Source organism: Pholcus phalangioides, unplaced genomic scaffold (genome assembly GCF_987345545.1).
Source record: "Pholcus phalangioides strain wild (caught in Gottingen) unplaced genomic scaffold, Ppha-v1.0 ptg000003l_1, whole genome shotgun sequence".
In the NCBI taxonomy this organism is placed as follows: domain Eukaryota; kingdom Metazoa; phylum Arthropoda; class Arachnida; order Araneae; family Pholcidae; genus Pholcus; species Pholcus phalangioides.
The window spans coordinates 24,784,421-24,801,645 of NW_028301596.1; the positions used below are offsets into that span (position 1 = coordinate 24,784,421).

Sequence of the window (17,225 nt, forward strand, 5' to 3'; positions counted from 1 at the left end):
CGCCTTGTTCATCTTCAGTAGTATTATATAACATAACTAGAATTTATATTGATATTAAAAATTTGTCATATCAATGACAGTTTTTGTATTTTTGATTAAGTTTTGTTCTTTTCATTTTTGTGTTAAGCGTTATTCTACATCTAACCAGTCGATTATCACTTTTTGTATTGAATTTGTCTAGAACACTGCAGTCTTGGATCAGATGCTGCTTATTATATAGAATGTGGTAGATTCGCTTGTCTGGACTTCTCCACATCCACTTCCTTTGGGGTTTCTTCTTAAAAAATGAATTCATGATGCATAACTGTTCGCTTTCCTTAAATTCGATGTTTCCTCTGTTTCATACACCGTAATCATGACTTCTGACTGAGCTTTCACCATTTCTAGCATTGAAGTCACCTATTACCATTTTAATATGACCTTCCTTTATCAACTCATAAAACAAATCATGTTATGTGGTATAAGGCCACAGACAGTAAGAATGTTCAAATTGAAATAAAATAGTAACAAATCTCTTCCCCCCTCTAGCTCTGATAGCATCTCAACGAGGAGCCAGTAAGAGCCATTTTTCTCTCTGAATAGTTCCTGCCAGACACAACGAGAAGCTCCGGGCAACTGCTTACACTCTTGACTCAGGTTAAAGTTCAGTCCTTGATTCACACTGGTTCTCAGGACTCCTCGGATTAAAATTTACTTGGATGAGTGCTCTCTTGGGGTTCAAGTAACCACGGCTGTGGTCTCAGCATCTCGTAATTGAGTCAAGTCACTTCGGAGTCTGTACTACTTCACTGGATTTAAGATGAGTCCTCATTGCCTCCCTTTTGCGTAATCTTCAGTTTCCCAGATAGATTCAACATTTTGTATAATTTTATCTAAATGTCATTCCCAAGTCAGAACTCGAACTCTTTGCAGGAATCTCAGCTACAACAAGGTTTCATCAGCTCACAGCACTTGGCTCCTTTCTTTAAGAATCAAGTAGGGGAAGCTTATCAGTTTGAACAGTTATGGGCAATAAAGGCCAGGATTTCTACACTGGTAACACATCTGATCCAAACATCTTTGGACAAGATGTCCATGTCGACCACAGGTATAGCAAGCATTCCTTCATCACAACGTCGTGTAAGAATCTGATTCATTACACTTTTGTTATCTTCCTCCGCAGCTACCTCAATGAAGTATACTCTGCCACCACCACTCATGTTGATCTGGGACTCGGTGAAAGGTGTTGGGACTTCCTCTGGCTTGAAGCATCTTTGAACTCTTTCTGGAATGAATCAACAACTTACTGTTGAGAAGTAAGGTGTATATCTTTATCCGTCTGACTTCAATACAAGGATGACTCAGCAAGTAGTGCCAAGAGGGCACTGCTTTCAGATGGGTTTTTGATGAATGGATGTTTCAACTCAGGAGCTTCAGAGAAGTACCATTTTTCTTGCTGAACATCAAGGACTTTCTCAGAGATGATGGAATCTCTGAGAAAGTCAGTACCGAGAAGGGTTCGGTTTTCTCTGGCCTGTAGTAATTGCACCATCATGTTGGTGGAAATCACTTTACCTTTGGACATTGATGTCCATAGTCATAAGTAGGACTTTACCAGATGAATATATCTGGAAAACCATTCTCATAATGATGCTTTGTTAATGATGCTCATAACGAGTTTTGGTGAAAAACAGCAAGCCATTTTTCTTGTAGGAGATAGCTTCTCCACTGCCACCAAATGTGTAGCACCTGAATAAGCTCATAATGCCTACACCCTTGTTAAAAATCATGACTTTGATGAAACTTCTTTGACGTCTCTCAGTTGAGAAACTGTAAAAGTTCAAGCGGTAGTAACTAAGTTCTGGTATATCTGTGGATTGTATGTTCGGCATCACGACTTGATGACACCAGGTTCTCAACAACCATGACATCTTAAGACAGGATGACGTCCTGCATTTTCTGATTCCAGATTTGCACGTTAATTAGTATAAAAGTCTCTTAGTCATACAGGATTCCATGATGCTTGGACTTCTTCTCACCCTGGGTCTTGCTCTTTTTTTTATATCATAGATTATCATAAGCATCAAGTTTCTCCACGATATCTTCAGTAGTATTCCATCTACTCAAAACATCCAGAAAATGTCTTTTTCATCTGATCCAAAATCATCAGATCTTTCAGTTTTTCAAAGTTTTCAATATTCAATTCTGATAGCCAACCTTTGGAGCACAAAGTGCTTCCAAGTACTTCCAGGAGCTTTTCTGTGAGTAGAGAAGAGCTGCTGAAACCCTTCCAACCTTGAGCTTAAAACGATGTAAGAGCATCTCGGATTGTAATGGTACGAACCTGTGATGAGTGGAGAGGAACCACCTCATTTAAAATAAGTGCTTTAAAATTTTGTTAATTGGTTATCTCACCCAAATATCGCAAGTCAGGTGATTGGTGCCTGTCCAGGGTTGTCGTCGATCCGGAGCAATCGGTAAACATTGCTCCCAAGGTTCTCAACTGACTGGTGAAATGACGTCATTCCTACTGCCGCTGCATCGCGATTCCGCTGATGGGGAAAATCTGAAATGTACGCAAATCGGCGATGCGGTCGATGGTGAATGGTCGCCGCTTCAGTAGAAATGGCAGTGATAGTGTCATCTCTACTAACTTGTATTCTCATTTCACTCATATCCAGTCGTACTCCGTCACTTGTTGGTTAACTCCCTTTGGGGAGTTAAGGTGCCATAGCTTGGAATGTCTCTATAAATTCTCCATGTCCCTGAACTCTTATTAGGCCACTTCTCATCATGTAAAGCCTGCCGAGGTAAAAGAACAGACGAGTTGTCTTTAGTATCCAGCTATGAGATGGACTTACTCCCGGTGAATGGAGATGTGGACCAATGACTTGGTAATAACTCAGAATATTTGTAAAATATTCTGAATCGAATTCTTAAACATTCTATCTGAATTAAATTTAAGTTCTAATTTTCAACTCTAGTTGTGTTTGCTCATGATGTTCATTGTGTCATCATCACCAGCCAAAGAATTGGGTAGTCAAAGCCATCCGGATGAGAAAGGGAACTGATAAGTAATGTATATGCTCTGTGTGTGTTTGTATATGTGGTGTTTTTCTTGATTTAAATAAAGTGATAATACAACATGGTGGCAGCGGTAAAAGGCCATAACAAAGTAGCAGCAGAGAAAAGAAAATGTTCTAATACACATCAAGTAGATGAAAATCAGTACTTGCACGGAACTTGCTCTGAAAAGCAAACATGGCTGATCCAGAGCACTTTCCTTTTGCCATTCCAGTAATACAGATGAGCCAGTCGGATAATTTTACATTTTCAACACCTGCAAACTGGTCAAGATGGATAACTCGCTTCCAGAGGTTCCGTATAGCTTCTGGGCTCTCCACCAAGACGGGAGAAGAGCAGGTAAACTTGCTGATTTATATTATGGGTGAACAAGCCAAGGACATTTACACTTCTTTCAAGTTGGCTGACACTGAAAAGGGAAACTATGAATTTGTTGTGAAGAAGTTTAGTGATTCATTGTTAAAAAGAACACAATTTTTGAACGAGCACAGTTCAACAAACATGTGCAGCAAGAAGGAGAATCAGTAAACAACTTCATTACTGCTTTCAGTGGCGGATCATGATTTTGGGAGGCCCCAGGCGCAACCTGATCTGGAGGCCCCCCTATCAGGGGCGGATTAAAGGTAGGGACTGTCAACCCCCCCCCCCTTCCCCCCCGAGAGCAGAAAAATTAAATGGAAAAAAAAATGTTTTCTACGTTTTTGACTGAGTAACAAACCAAGAAAATAAATTTGCTTAAAAAAGGGGGGAAATTCAGAATTTTTTCCAAAAAAAATCAGAACCGTCCTGAAAAATTGAACACATTGTCACAACCACCGCCCCCCCCCCCCCACAAATTTGCGTTTATCCACCACTGCACCCTTTTGGCCCTAATAAGAACGAGATGGTTCACTAAAATGAACAATATTATGAAAATCATAACTTTTTTTTTATTTTTGCATCACCAAAACCATAAACACAAAAATAAGATAAGGAAATATAATGATATTCTCTGGTACTAGATCAAAAATAATCACACTCCCATTAAAAAAAAAAGTCACAGTAAAATTCTGCATCATATTTTTAGTAATCTAAGATGTCCGCCCTGGTGCCTTCAGCCACACGGCAAAAATGGAGATCCGTCATAGTTTTAGTAATTTAATATTACTGATTAATAAAGATTTGATAATATCTCAAATATAATATATTTGATTTGATATAAAGATACTGATAATATTTAATAGAAAAACATTTCTTCAATAGAGGGAAGAAATTATATCAGAGTAAATATAAGAATTATATTTTTAATGGAAGAAATTAGTTCAGAATGAATTAAAATTATTGTCAATGAAAGAAATTATTTAAAAAATTTTTTTTAGAAATTATTATTTTTTATTTGTTTATTCTATTTTATTTTTACTATTATTATATTATTATTATTTTCTCTTTCAGCCACCTCGTTGGGCACTCTGCCTGTTGTGGCCTTTGCCTTTGTATTATTTGTATTCAGAGTGAATAAAAATCTTCTATATTATGCCCCCCCCCGTTTCGTTTAATAACGAAAAATGCCACAGTATAACATTGTGGCCCGCGTACTTTATAAAATGTTTCAATATGGCCTGCTATGCCTCAAAGGTTGAAGACCCCTGCAGTAGACTCTCGCTAATCCGGTACGTATTAGACCACGGTGTGCCAGATTTTACCGAAATTGCTGGATTAACTTTGAAGAAACCCATTGAAATAATATATGAAATTTCGTGCAAAGACATAGTCAGGACTTGATCAGCAATTAAGAAATATTAGAACGTGTTAAGGGGTTAGGGCATCAGGAGAAAAGTGACACCACACCACCTAAATATCCTGGACTACTGAACGTGCTGGATTAGAGCACGATCGAATTCTCGAGAGACTACTGTAGTTGAAATGCTCAAATAAAAATTTATCAGATAATTTATATATTTTTAGTTTTGCTTACCGTTATTTTTGAAGACTCTGCAATCTATATCCTAAAGGAAATCTTGAGGATCGGCATGGAAATTTTTTTCATTACAATAACACACATTACAATTACATTAACAATAAACACTTTTCGGTCTGACACAAAGATGTTGTCTACCCAAGCCTCCTTGACCAATCCAAAAATGTAGCTCTTTTTTTTAGAAAGAAGGAAAAGAAACCCCCTTGATTTTTTTCAGCCGGGGAGGGAGTGTTAAAAGAGAAACAGAAAAATCACGTGATTCAGAATGCATGTCATTCAGCATTCATTTCAAACCCCACTTTTTTTTTGTCATATGGTCGTATGGTTCCAGTCATAGATTGCAAATGTATATGTTGTTTGAACCAGCTTATAGTATTTCATTCAAACAAGTGGGAGACAAAATCACAATAAGAGCTCTACTACATTCATTTTAATTAGTACGAGTGTCTCTTCCTGTCGATGTCGCCGCTTGCCGATAGCCATCTTGTCATCCATTATACTGTATACAAAAGCTTACACCAAAGCTGTCGTATTATTGGCGCCTATAAAAGCATTTAATACTGTGGAATGAGACATCTGTTTATGCCTTCACTCCAATTTTCATTTCGGACAGACATTAGGACCTGCTGTTCTCACCCCTCCTCCGCCCTTAGGGAAATACTGTTTGAAAATGACCCTCCCTGAATGATCGCTTTACAATGTCTCTTCTTTCTTTGTCGGGGAAGAACTGGCCCTTGAGAGCTGCGTCTTGTAAATTGTTCTTTTCTTTCAGTTCCCGTTTTTCTTCCATAACTCTTATACGTACAGTATACATTAAAAAAAAAAAAAAATTGCGGTTAAAAAAAAAAAAAAGGTAGAGCAGATACTGTACTTAGTTCAAGAGATTTGTTGATGCGCATGTAAATTCATATGTAGGATGAAGCACACAACTATTTGGAGGCCCCCCGCTCTGCCGAGGCCCCAGGCGCGCGCCTCATGCGCCTGTGCGGTAATCCGCCACTGACTGCTTTATACAGCCTTACTGAACATTTTGATTATGTAGAATTGCATGATCAACTCATACGTGATCGTATTGTTGTTGGTATGCGAGATAAACCTCTGAGTGAAAGGTTGCAACTGGATGCCGAACTTACACTAACAAAAGCGGTAGAACAAGTTAGGCTTAGTGAATCAATCAAGCAGCTACAACATAAGCTCAATGAAACAGAAACCGTTGTTCCTATACATGCAATGTCTTCAAGAAAATCTGATCACTTTCAATATCAAAAGTCTGGTGTGAAAAATAAGCCAAAGAGCAAGAACTTTTCAGATTCCCGACATTTGGAGACATGCATGGTGTGCAGACAACATGGTGTGGCAGGCAGAAAAATGAGAAAAGATTATGTCCAGCTAGAGATGCCAAATGTTTTAAATGTTTGAAATTGGGACATTTTGGAAATGTTTGTGTTTAGCAAAGAAACCAAACCAGCATTCAAAAATTTCATTCTTGGGTCATATTCAAGACAACACAAACCAGGATTGGACAGTTTTTGTCAATATTATGAATAAGAAATTGAAATTTCGACTAGTGATAGCGGAGCAGATCATACAGTAATACCTACAACTTTGTATCACAAGATGATTCAGAAATTGAATTTGAAACCAGCTGATAGAACTCTCTGTGGTCCAGATAACACTCCGTTAAAAGTGCTGGGCATGTTCGAAGCATTTCTGAGCTATGTGAACAAGAAATGCACAGAAGAAATCTATGTCATCGATCAAAGCTTAAAAAACTGTCTTCTTGGGAAACCAGCTTTGATATCCTTTGGTTTAGGATCCAATATCAGTGCTGTTCAATGGATTACTGCAATAGATCCGAAAAAAGAGTTTCCTGAACTTTTTGAAGAAGCTTACCGCATACTGCTTTTGTGTAGTACACATAGTGCAGCAATACAAATAACGTTAGCTTTCGGTGATCATTTAGTGCAAAATATTGATGTCATCAGACGTCTTCAAAAGAAAGAGAACAAGTGGCGAAGTTAAAATTAAATTCAAAATGATTTTGAACAAAATATAAAAAATATTGTTATAGCGATTTCAAAATTCTCCTAAAAATATTGAGTTATAGAGGCATTCATCATAGAAGATGATGTTGTTGTACTGAGAGTTTAACATTAAGCCGGGCAATGTTAAAAAATTTTTTGCCACTGTGGTGGTCGAGTGGTTATAGTGACGGACTCGCGATGCAAGAATCCGGGTTCGAACCCCACAGTGGTGGTCGGCTGAAGTTGGTTTTCTGTGGTTCTTAACTTCAAGGCGCAAATGCGAGCTGATCTCTCCGTTAAAAAGTCTCGCCACAGAGAGCAACAGTCCTACAACGATAAATCATTCAATCATAACACTTCACTCATAGTTAGAAAAACTGGTGGCAGATGGCAGCACTACACATAACAAGCACTACAGAGAAACAAAAAAAACTTCACGTCAGGATTCACTACACGTACACGCACATTCCCGCATGTACCGATTCGTTGGGGGTTCCCCGCGGAACCCCCAACGTGTATTGTACAGGGACAATACACATCTAAGTGAATTTTATAAATAAACTAATCAATTACAATTTTTTGTAACGAATAAATATATAAAAGCACATTTTACGATGATATTAACAATGCCGATATAGAAAAAATTAAAATGACATAAATTTGATCACACGTGAGGATAATGTTCTCTTTAATCCCTCTACCACAATATTTTTTTTTTGGTCCGTAGAATATTGTTATATCGAGGTTTCACTGTATATTTGAATTAAATAATAAAATTGTGTGTGTGAGATAAATATTATCACATTTCGAGATATGATTATGTGATTTATATATGATTTTACACAATACAATAGAGCTCCCCTATGGGCCAGTTAAGAGAACAAATTGGTTAGGTGATGGTGATATGGTTTTCCCATAGAAACTTGTGATTGCCATAGGCGTATTGCTATTTTCACGAGGATGGGGAGTTACGTTCTTTTTTCCTGCAATAATTTTATAATAATTTTCCCTATAATCTCGGCTCTGGGGGGGGGGGGTTAGAACCCTAAACCCCCTTTGCATACGCCAATGGTGATCGTGATCCATGGTCGGCAGGGCCGCAACTCGGGTGGGGAGGACAAGCAGGTATTTTGCCCAGGACCAGAAGAGTGCGTAAAATTCACTTTTTATAGCCTCTTCTTCGAAATTACAGGGGGGGGGGGGGAATGTCAAAATATGTGCTTACCTCAGCTGATCAAGCATTTTGCAGCCCTGATGGCTAGAGTTCATTGTCAATGTCTCTCGATTAACGATAATACCTCTATTATGGTATTTTTCTTCTTCCGCAGAATATCGTTATATCGAGATTTCACTGCAATTTTATCATGCATAATATTAGCTACAATACCCGGCGCTGCCCGTGTTTTCTTCTTTTATTGGGAGGATTGGAAAAGTGACAAACCATTACAAAGGAATAAATATATAATACTGGCAGGATTAAAGAAGTGACGAGCCATTGTAAAAGCACGTGTGAAACGCATTACTAAGGAACCACGGTAACCAAAGTAAACATTCAAAAAGTGATTGTTGAGGCCCCGAAACCATTGTTGCCCGACGATTTTTCGTCTATTTCGGGTATCTGCCCTTCTCTGGCGAACTTTTAAAGTAGCCTATCGTTCGATCCTGGTCCGATCGATGACCTGATCGATCCTTGGCGACGATCGATCTAAAATTGGGGATTTGTATAGAGAACATACACACAGACAGAAAATCAATTATATACATAGATATATATGCACAGTATCAAATTTTTTCTCTCAGATAAGATATCCACCGCATCTCTATAGTGTCGTAGGTTTACAAAGCAAGCAAGTATACTCATACTACACCAAATGAAACTACTGTATAATCTTTACACATGACGAACCAGTTTGAAACGTGTTTTACACAAAACAAAATTTCTATCCAAACGTTTAACTTCAATTTGGAACATCAATGATTATTCCTATAACGCACGGGTTCTCAAACTGTGCGCCTCCAATCTTTGTCATGGTGTGAGGTTTTCGAAAATATTCTTTGTTAAACAGCTCTGGACAGCCGGTGGAGCTCGCGGATAAGCATTGAATAGGGGGAAAGGGTGCCTCAAGTGAAAAAAGTTTGAGACGCCCTGCTTTAACGTGAAGTTATTCCATGCAATGATTTTTTTGATAAAACGAAGCGATTCCGTTATGCCAGGCGATTCACTACAGGCGTGCAAAAAGAATAAATAAATTTAGTGAATTAAAGAGTTGAAGTAATAATACTGAAAACTATTTTCATTGGCCTTGGTTAAAGCACCGGCCTGAAAAATTGAACTGAAATAATTTAAATATTTATACAAGATATACGGAAGACTGGATGTTGTGAAGATATTTATTATTTCAGATGTTAATTTTTTAAGGAAGGAAAAAACCTCATCTCTGCCTCTACCGGGAGTCGAACCCGGGTCCCTCGATTGCCGGACGAGTGCTCTGACCACTAAGCTACAGAGGAGATAGAGATTTTCCTTCACTAGAGCGTATATATGCCGAACGGAACCGTGCAATGGACGGTGCAACCGATCAGCTAATAGCTCATGGACGACGAGCCACCAGATGGCTATATATATGACGTGAATGTCGCTCTCCACTTGTTAATACAAGATATACGGAAGACTGGATGTTGTGAAGATATTTATTATTTGAGATGTTAATTTTTTAAGGAAGGAAAAAATTCTTTGGTTGTTTCTCTACTTTATTCTAACATATTCAACTGGTTTGCAAGCACGGCGGTCATTTCAACTTTATCCAGGGGAGGGGGGGGGGTCAAAACACATGTACTCAATGTATATATATATATATACCATTTTTAGTGTATTTTCAAAAGCCGGGCCCCCCCCCCCCCAAATGACGAGCTTGTTTGTAAGATGAACTTTCGTTATCAATTTAAAATTCTTGTTGAATTCTTCCAAAATTTGCAGTTTTTTTAGAGAAAGCGTTTTTTGTTTTTCCGACATTACGAACAACGAATTTGACAGTCAGCATGCAGCGCCATCTGAACGCATGGACCCAGCTGCGCACGGCCCGGGAGCCTCAAGAGAAGAGGGGGGGGCTCACAATAATGGGAAGTAATTAAAATTTTCGAGAATTCTCTAGGTTGGGCCTCAGAAAAATCAATTGGCCCGGAGGCCCATGATGCTCTTAAGACGGTCCTGTCAGCAAGCAAAGCACCACATCGAAAGAAAGTTCTACAGGAAATGATCGAAAGAACTTACAGTGCATGTGTATCTATTTTCGAGGTTACTCTGTAATTTGTAGATATGCCCTATTAAAAATAATCGTTTTTAAACTTTATGAAACACAATTCAACAAACATCGCAACTAGCCTCGATGCAGGGCCAAACTCTTCTGACATAGATTCATTATAGTTAACTCTTAATGCTCAAAATAAAAATTTAACAAAAATTCAAATTTTTAGTTTTGCTTACCGTTTTTTTGGGCTAGAACCGTAGGGTTCATCCACGTGGGGAAAAAATTAATCCTTTATGTACGCAAACTCATTCAACTATTTTACTAGAAGATTTCGAACAACTGTATTTTTGCAGACGCTAACCGTAAATATTTTTCTGTTCAACAATATCGTCTGTGAATAGAAGTTTTGAGGGGAGATGTGTCCTCAAGACAGTACATAGAATAAAAAAGGCTGATGCGGAATGTAGCCTTTTTTTACTGTTCGGACTGGGAGAGGGAGGGGGTTACTAGAGGGGCCGTGAGCGAAATCACGTTATTCAGTACACACGTCATTACAGCCATTTCGTGCAATACTTTTAGCGGGAAAACGCTTTGAATGAGAAATCTGGATGAGTATCAGTAATAAGAGTTGGCACCAGAGAGTCGTTGGACCCAAGGAGGAAAAAGTAATGCGGGATCCACTGTATACAAAAGCTTGCAGCAAAGCTGTCTCAGTATCGTAACCCGCCCACGAGAGTGGGGCTGGCGGAGCTTCAGGCCTGGGGCCTGGACCATTCTTGTAATTTTTTGTCTTTTTTCCACACTATTAATTCACTATAGAGGGGGTGTCCGCTGAAGATCGCAGCCTACGGGCCCCTGTTCGAGGATGTTGGGGGGGGAGGGGTTTCATGCGCTTTATTTATCGGCACCCAGAGGCAATTTCACTGTGGAATACGACGTCTGTTTACTCCAATTTTCATTCTATCAAGACATTATGGCTTTCTACGAACTGAAACAGCAGGGGTCGCGCGGTAGCCCTGTAGGTCCCTACACACGCTTGCCGACTAGATAAGAGGATTATTCTATTGGCTATAGCCCTGAGGACACATAAAATGCTGGTGTCCTTGACGTCTCAGTAACCATGACTATCACAATGTCTTTTCTTCCTTTCTAGAACGACTGCCATGAGAGCCAGGGGGGGGGGGTCCTTGTACAATGTTCTTTTCTTCGTTTCCATTTTTTTTTTCTTTTTTTTTCGTTTACTTGTATATGTGTATAGTTTAAAAAAATGTCAATGAGATCTATGGTACGTAGTTCAAGATATCCGTCCATACGAGTACAAATTGATATGATTGATATTTAAGAGACCTGTCTATTTTCCTATGGGATATATCTGAAAGAAAAAAATCAAAAAGTTCTTTCCACGGGCCCCCCTGACTCCCGGACCCCAGGGCTGGAGCCCTGTCAGCTCCCCCCGCCCCCCCATGTGGAGGTCTACTCAAGAAGAGCATGATATGAGATTGAGAGAAGTTTGTCAGAAACTGAAGGATGTTCATTTGACTTTGAACAAAGAAAAATGTATCTTCTTAACGAGCAAAATTAAATTTCTTGGTCACATCATTAATAGCCAAGGAATTCACCCAGATGATGAGCAAATCATTGCTATCAAGGAGTATAAGTCACCAACAAATAAGAAGGAACTAAAACAGATGTTGGGCATGGCGAATTACTTGGCTCGTTTTGTTCCAAATTATGCAGAAGTGCTTTCTCCTCTAACTATGCTTCTCAGTAACAAAATAGATTTTATCTGGGATATACCTCAGAACAAAATGCCTTTCTGAAATAGAAGGAGATATTTTCATCTGATCCATTTTTGAAAATCTTCAATCCCAACCAGGAATCCATAGTTACTGTCGATGCATCTTCATATGGCTTGGGAGCCACCTTACGCCAAAAGCGAGATAGCGGTCAGATTTGTGTTATTGTCTATGGTTCCAGAACTTTAACCACAGCCGAGACTCGATACGCCTAAATCGAAAAGGAAGCCAAGCCTTAGCTATTGCATGGGGTTGGGAGAAATTTAAGGATTATCTAACAGGAACTCATTTCAAGATAAAGAGTGATCATAAACCTCTGATTCCTTTCTTCTCCAGAAAACATTTGGACAACTTGTCACCAAGGCTACAAAGGATCAAATTGAGGATGATGCGATACTCTTATGACATAGTTCACATTCCAGGAAAGGAACTGTATGCAGCAGATGCTTTATCCAGGAGTCCTCAAGTGTATCCAAACAAGACAAATGAATTGGAAGACGAAATAGATGCATATGTTCAAATGGTTAAAGAGACTCTACCAGCTTAATCAAAAAGACTGAAAGAACTGAAAGAAGCACAACTTGCTGACGAAGTTTCGAAGTTTGTCAGAAACTTTCATCATATACAATGACAGGATGGCCTGCAAAGAAAGATGTCGATTCCCTTTGTCTACCTTTCTGGCAACATCGTTATGAAATTTCCATTCAAGATGGGATAGTGATGAGAGGCTGTAAAATCATCATTCCTCAATCACATCAAAGGGAAGTTCTAAATCAGATTCACGAAGGTCATCTTGGAATTACAAAATGCAGAGCTAGAGCCAGATGTTCGGTCTATCGGCCTGGAATAAGTAAAGAAATAGAAGAAAAGGTAAAAAATTGCACAGCTTGTATTTAAGAATCTGAAAACAAGCACCAACCTCTCATTCCAACACCATTTTCTGAGAGACCATGGGAGATGATTGGTATGGACTTGTTCAAGTACAAGAATTCATGGTATCTTCTTTTAGCTGACTACTATTCTCATTTTCCTGAAATTGTAAAACTTGATAGACTGACAGCTGCTGAAATCATAAACCATTGCAAGTCTATATTCTCTCGACATGGCATTCCAGATATTGTTCGGTCAGACAATGGGTCTCAGTTTGATCCAGTGCGAACATTGGAATTTCAGACATTTTCTATAAAAGGTATGGATTCACACACATTTCTAGTAGCCCAAAGTTTCCTCAAAGTAATGGACTGGTTGAGTCAGCAGTTAAAACAGTTAAAATGCTGATTAAGAAGTCGGAAGATCCATACATTGCTTTGATGGCATATCGAGCAACTCCCCTAGAAAACGGATTCAGTCCAGAAGAGTTGTTCATGGGTAGAAGGATTAAAACAACTTTGCCAATAGCTAAAGGTCAATTGCAACCACAAGCAGTGGATAGAAAAACCATTGAGGTCAAGGAAGAAAGGAGAGTTGAAAGACAGTGCCAAAACTACAACCAAAGACATGGGGTGAGAGACCTCAAGAAATTACAGGAAGGAGAAGAAGTATGGATAACTGACAGAAAAGCTACTGATGTAGTACTAAAAAAGACTTCATTCCCAAGATCTTATCTGACTAAGTCGGGAAATAACATCTATGGAAGAAATTTTTTAGGAGACATCTAATCCCATCACCAAATTTCCACCCAGAGAAAGAAGAATTGGACTTTCCTTCATTACAATACAATACAAATACAACACCACAACAGGCAAATTGCCCAACGAGGTGGCTGACTTAAGAACATCATGGATCCCGAGCCCCTTTTTTACCCTACCTACTACTGCTACACCACACATGCACCCCGCCCACAATCCCCCGCGGAACCCCCAACGAATCGCTACATGCTTGAATGTGCGTGTACGTGTAGTGAAACCTGACGTGAAATTTTTTTTTTTGTTTCTCTGTAATGCTTGTTATGTGTAGTGCTGCCATCTGCCACCAGTTTTTCAAACTATGAGTGAAGTGTTATGATTGAATGATTTTTCGTTGTAGGACTGTTGCTCTCTGTGGCGAGACTTTTTAACGGGGAGATCGGCTCGCATTTGCGCCTTGAAGTTGGGAACCACAGAAAACCAACTTCAGCCGACCACCACTATGGGGTTCGAACCCGGATTCTCGCATCGCGAGTCCGTCACTATAACCACTCGACCACCACAGCGGCAAGAACACTTTCCTGCAGCAACTCCATCGAATTTGAGTGACAACTCAGCAGTCAGGACACCTTATGTCACTAGAAGTGGGAGGATTGTTCATCCCCCTAATAGGCTCAACCTATGAAAAAAAAGAGGGGGAGATTTGTAATAATCATCACCACCAGCCAAAGAATTGGGCAGTCAAAGCCGTCCGGATGGGAAGGGGAACTGACAAGCAATGTATATGCTCTGTGTATGTTTGTGTATGTGATGTTTTTTTTGATTTAAATAAAGTGATAATACAACATTCATCGGGGTTTTTAACAACATTCATCATTTTCTATTCCAGTTGTGACAACTTAATTCTCACAGGATGTAGTCGTAATCAGGGGTTTTATCCTCAGACTCTTGCTCAGTGAGTTTAGTAACTTCATTCAGCAGAACTCCAAGCAAATAGTCAACCCAGTTCATCTTCTCATTTTCTGAAATTTTAGCTGTCTTTCAAACAACTTCAAAAACAATGACATGTCATCTTCACTGGGTTGAAATTCAGGATCAACCTCTTCAAGTCAAACTTCAGCTGATTGGTGTGAGCAACTGATGGATTTACTGCCAGTTAATAGTCTTTGAAACAGTTGTGACTGCATCTTTTCTAGTTCACAAAAACTAGAGCGATTCATGCTTGCTCTCTTCAGCAAGCCTCACCTGCTTTTTCTTCTTTCTCTATTTCTCTGATAAAAGTAGACAGCAGGGCTTTTTTTCACACACTCTTCTTTACAACTGGAGGATTTTATAATAATAATATTTTTATTATAATAATAACTGGAGGATAATATTTTTCAGATCAACTACATACGAATCACTCAGAACTTCCTCTCTTAACTCTAGAGCGAGTAAGATCAAATCACATTTCTTACCTTTGGCTAGGTAACTCATTCTGATTCTTGGCACTTTCAGGAAGCTTACTGGCAAAATCGAATGTTGCCTTCATTCTTCCTTGCATTCAGGCCATGATGGTGGATCCCATTTTTATAGTGCAAGTCCTTCCCTGCTCAGTGGTAGAAAACTTCTAGTCACTAAATATTGATGAGATCTTTAACTATTTCGCAAGATAATCAGAGCAACTCAATGAAACATCTTTATTTCACTGCACATCTCACAAAACAATCTTCCTGGGCGGAAGCCATATTCCAACTCGTGCTCTGTCCTTTTGCCGAAGATAGTTTTTCCCTCACCTTCCTTTATCAACTCGTAAACAAAACAAATCACGTTATGTGGTATAAGGCCACAGACACTTAGTAAGAATTTTCATATTAAAATAAGACAGATTTCTTACAATGCTTTGTAACTACTTGATAATTTATATTTTGTTCATTATTACCAGGTGTACAAGTATGAAATGCGGATTTCAGAAAACAGATGGTGCACCAATGCAGTTTGTGCTATAAAGATTTGACACTGCGCCATTTTGTTGTGTCATCAACAAGTGTCATATGCGCACGAGTGATAAATTGGAAAAGTTTGTGCATAATGTTGTATTGTTGTGTTCAATATGTCAAAAGTTATACTGAACAAAGAGCATTTGCGGACAGCATTAATTTTTTTGTTTTCATTTGAAGAAAACTGCTGCTGAATCATACCGATTACTTCGAGAAGCTTATGGTGAACATGCTCCATCGCAAGATACGTGTGAATGATGGTTTCGGTTTTTCAAAAGTGGCGACTTCGATGTTGCAGACAAGGAACATGGAAAATCACCAAAAAAAAAAGATTTGGAATTAGAAGCATTGTTGGACGAAGATGATGATACACAGACACAAAAACAACTCGCAGAGCAATTGGGCGTTAGTCAACAAGCTGTTTCCAATCACAATGCCCCATGACAACGTAAAATGCTCCTTGTCAATGGTCAATGTGCAATGCTCCATCACATACAGCAAAAGCATTTCGCGGCACATTGGAAGTTCTACCCTATGCGGCTTACTCACCAGACTTGGCTCCTTCCGATTACCACTTGTTTGCATTGATGGGTCACGCACTTTCTGAGCAACGCTTTGGTTCGTACAAAGATGTGAAAAAATAGCTCGATGAATGGTTCGCAGCAAAAGGGGAAGATTTTTACTGGCGTGGTATTCACAAATTTCAGGAAAGATGGGGGAAATGTATAACAAGCAATAGAGCATACTTTGAATAAAGCACTTTTTATCATTCTTCCGACTTTAACTTGTTTTTTAAAAAAAAAAATCCGCATTTCATACTTGTACACCTGGTATCTTGATATCTGGTGATAGAAAAATCATCATATGTATAAAATACATTAAAAAATAAATAAAACTCTAAATTCTCTCTCGTAGTTAAATTGGTATTATCCCTTCATCCGATTGTTTTATCATAGCCAGAAAAAGATGGGTGATTTTATAAATTTAACAGCAATGTCATCACTTAGATGTTTGAATTAATGATTGAAAAGAATTCTGATATCATTTAAAATTATTATTATATTTTAGTGGCAGAACTGAATACCAGACTTTAGAAGACAACAAATATATGGTAAAAACTGGAAAAGTCTTCACCAGGTATGCTTTCATCGAGTGGTTAATTTTGAGACTGCAGTCTTTTTTTTTTTTTGCAGGAAAGCTTTTGGTAATTAAGAACTCAATTATCATACTTGATTGCAGTGAAACCTCAGTGTAACGATACTGTGTGGACCAAGAAAGAATATCATTGTATTGAGCTTATCATTACGTTGACATCATAACATTATCATCAGGTGCCACCAAATTTATGTTATTGGTATCTCTTCTGAATATGTGTTGTTAACCTCTCTAAAATGCATTTTAAGTATTTATACTCTGCAAAACATATGTGTACTACAGGGTAAGTAGCTTCACAGCAACTTCATTAACACTTTCTGAGGGTAGATAGTGCAAAACACATGACTCCACTTGAGATGTAAAAGAAAAACATGAAAA

The 17,225-nt window shown here is 38.7% G+C and overlaps 1 protein-coding gene across 2 annotated transcripts in view; it reads left to right on the forward strand.

Moving 5' to 3' along the window:
- Window positions 1-17,225, forward strand: part of Ptpmeg (protein tyrosine phosphatase Meg) — a 595,691-nt gene that overhangs the window by 275,169 nt on the left and 303,297 nt on the right. For both annotated transcript variants that reach the window (XM_089247192.1, XM_089247198.1), the window contains one exon: window positions 16,761-16,829. In XM_089247192.1, coding sequence (XP_089103318.1) covers window positions 16,761-16,829 — 69 coding nt within the window. The remainder of the gene's footprint in view (window positions 1-16,760; window positions 16,830-17,225) is intronic.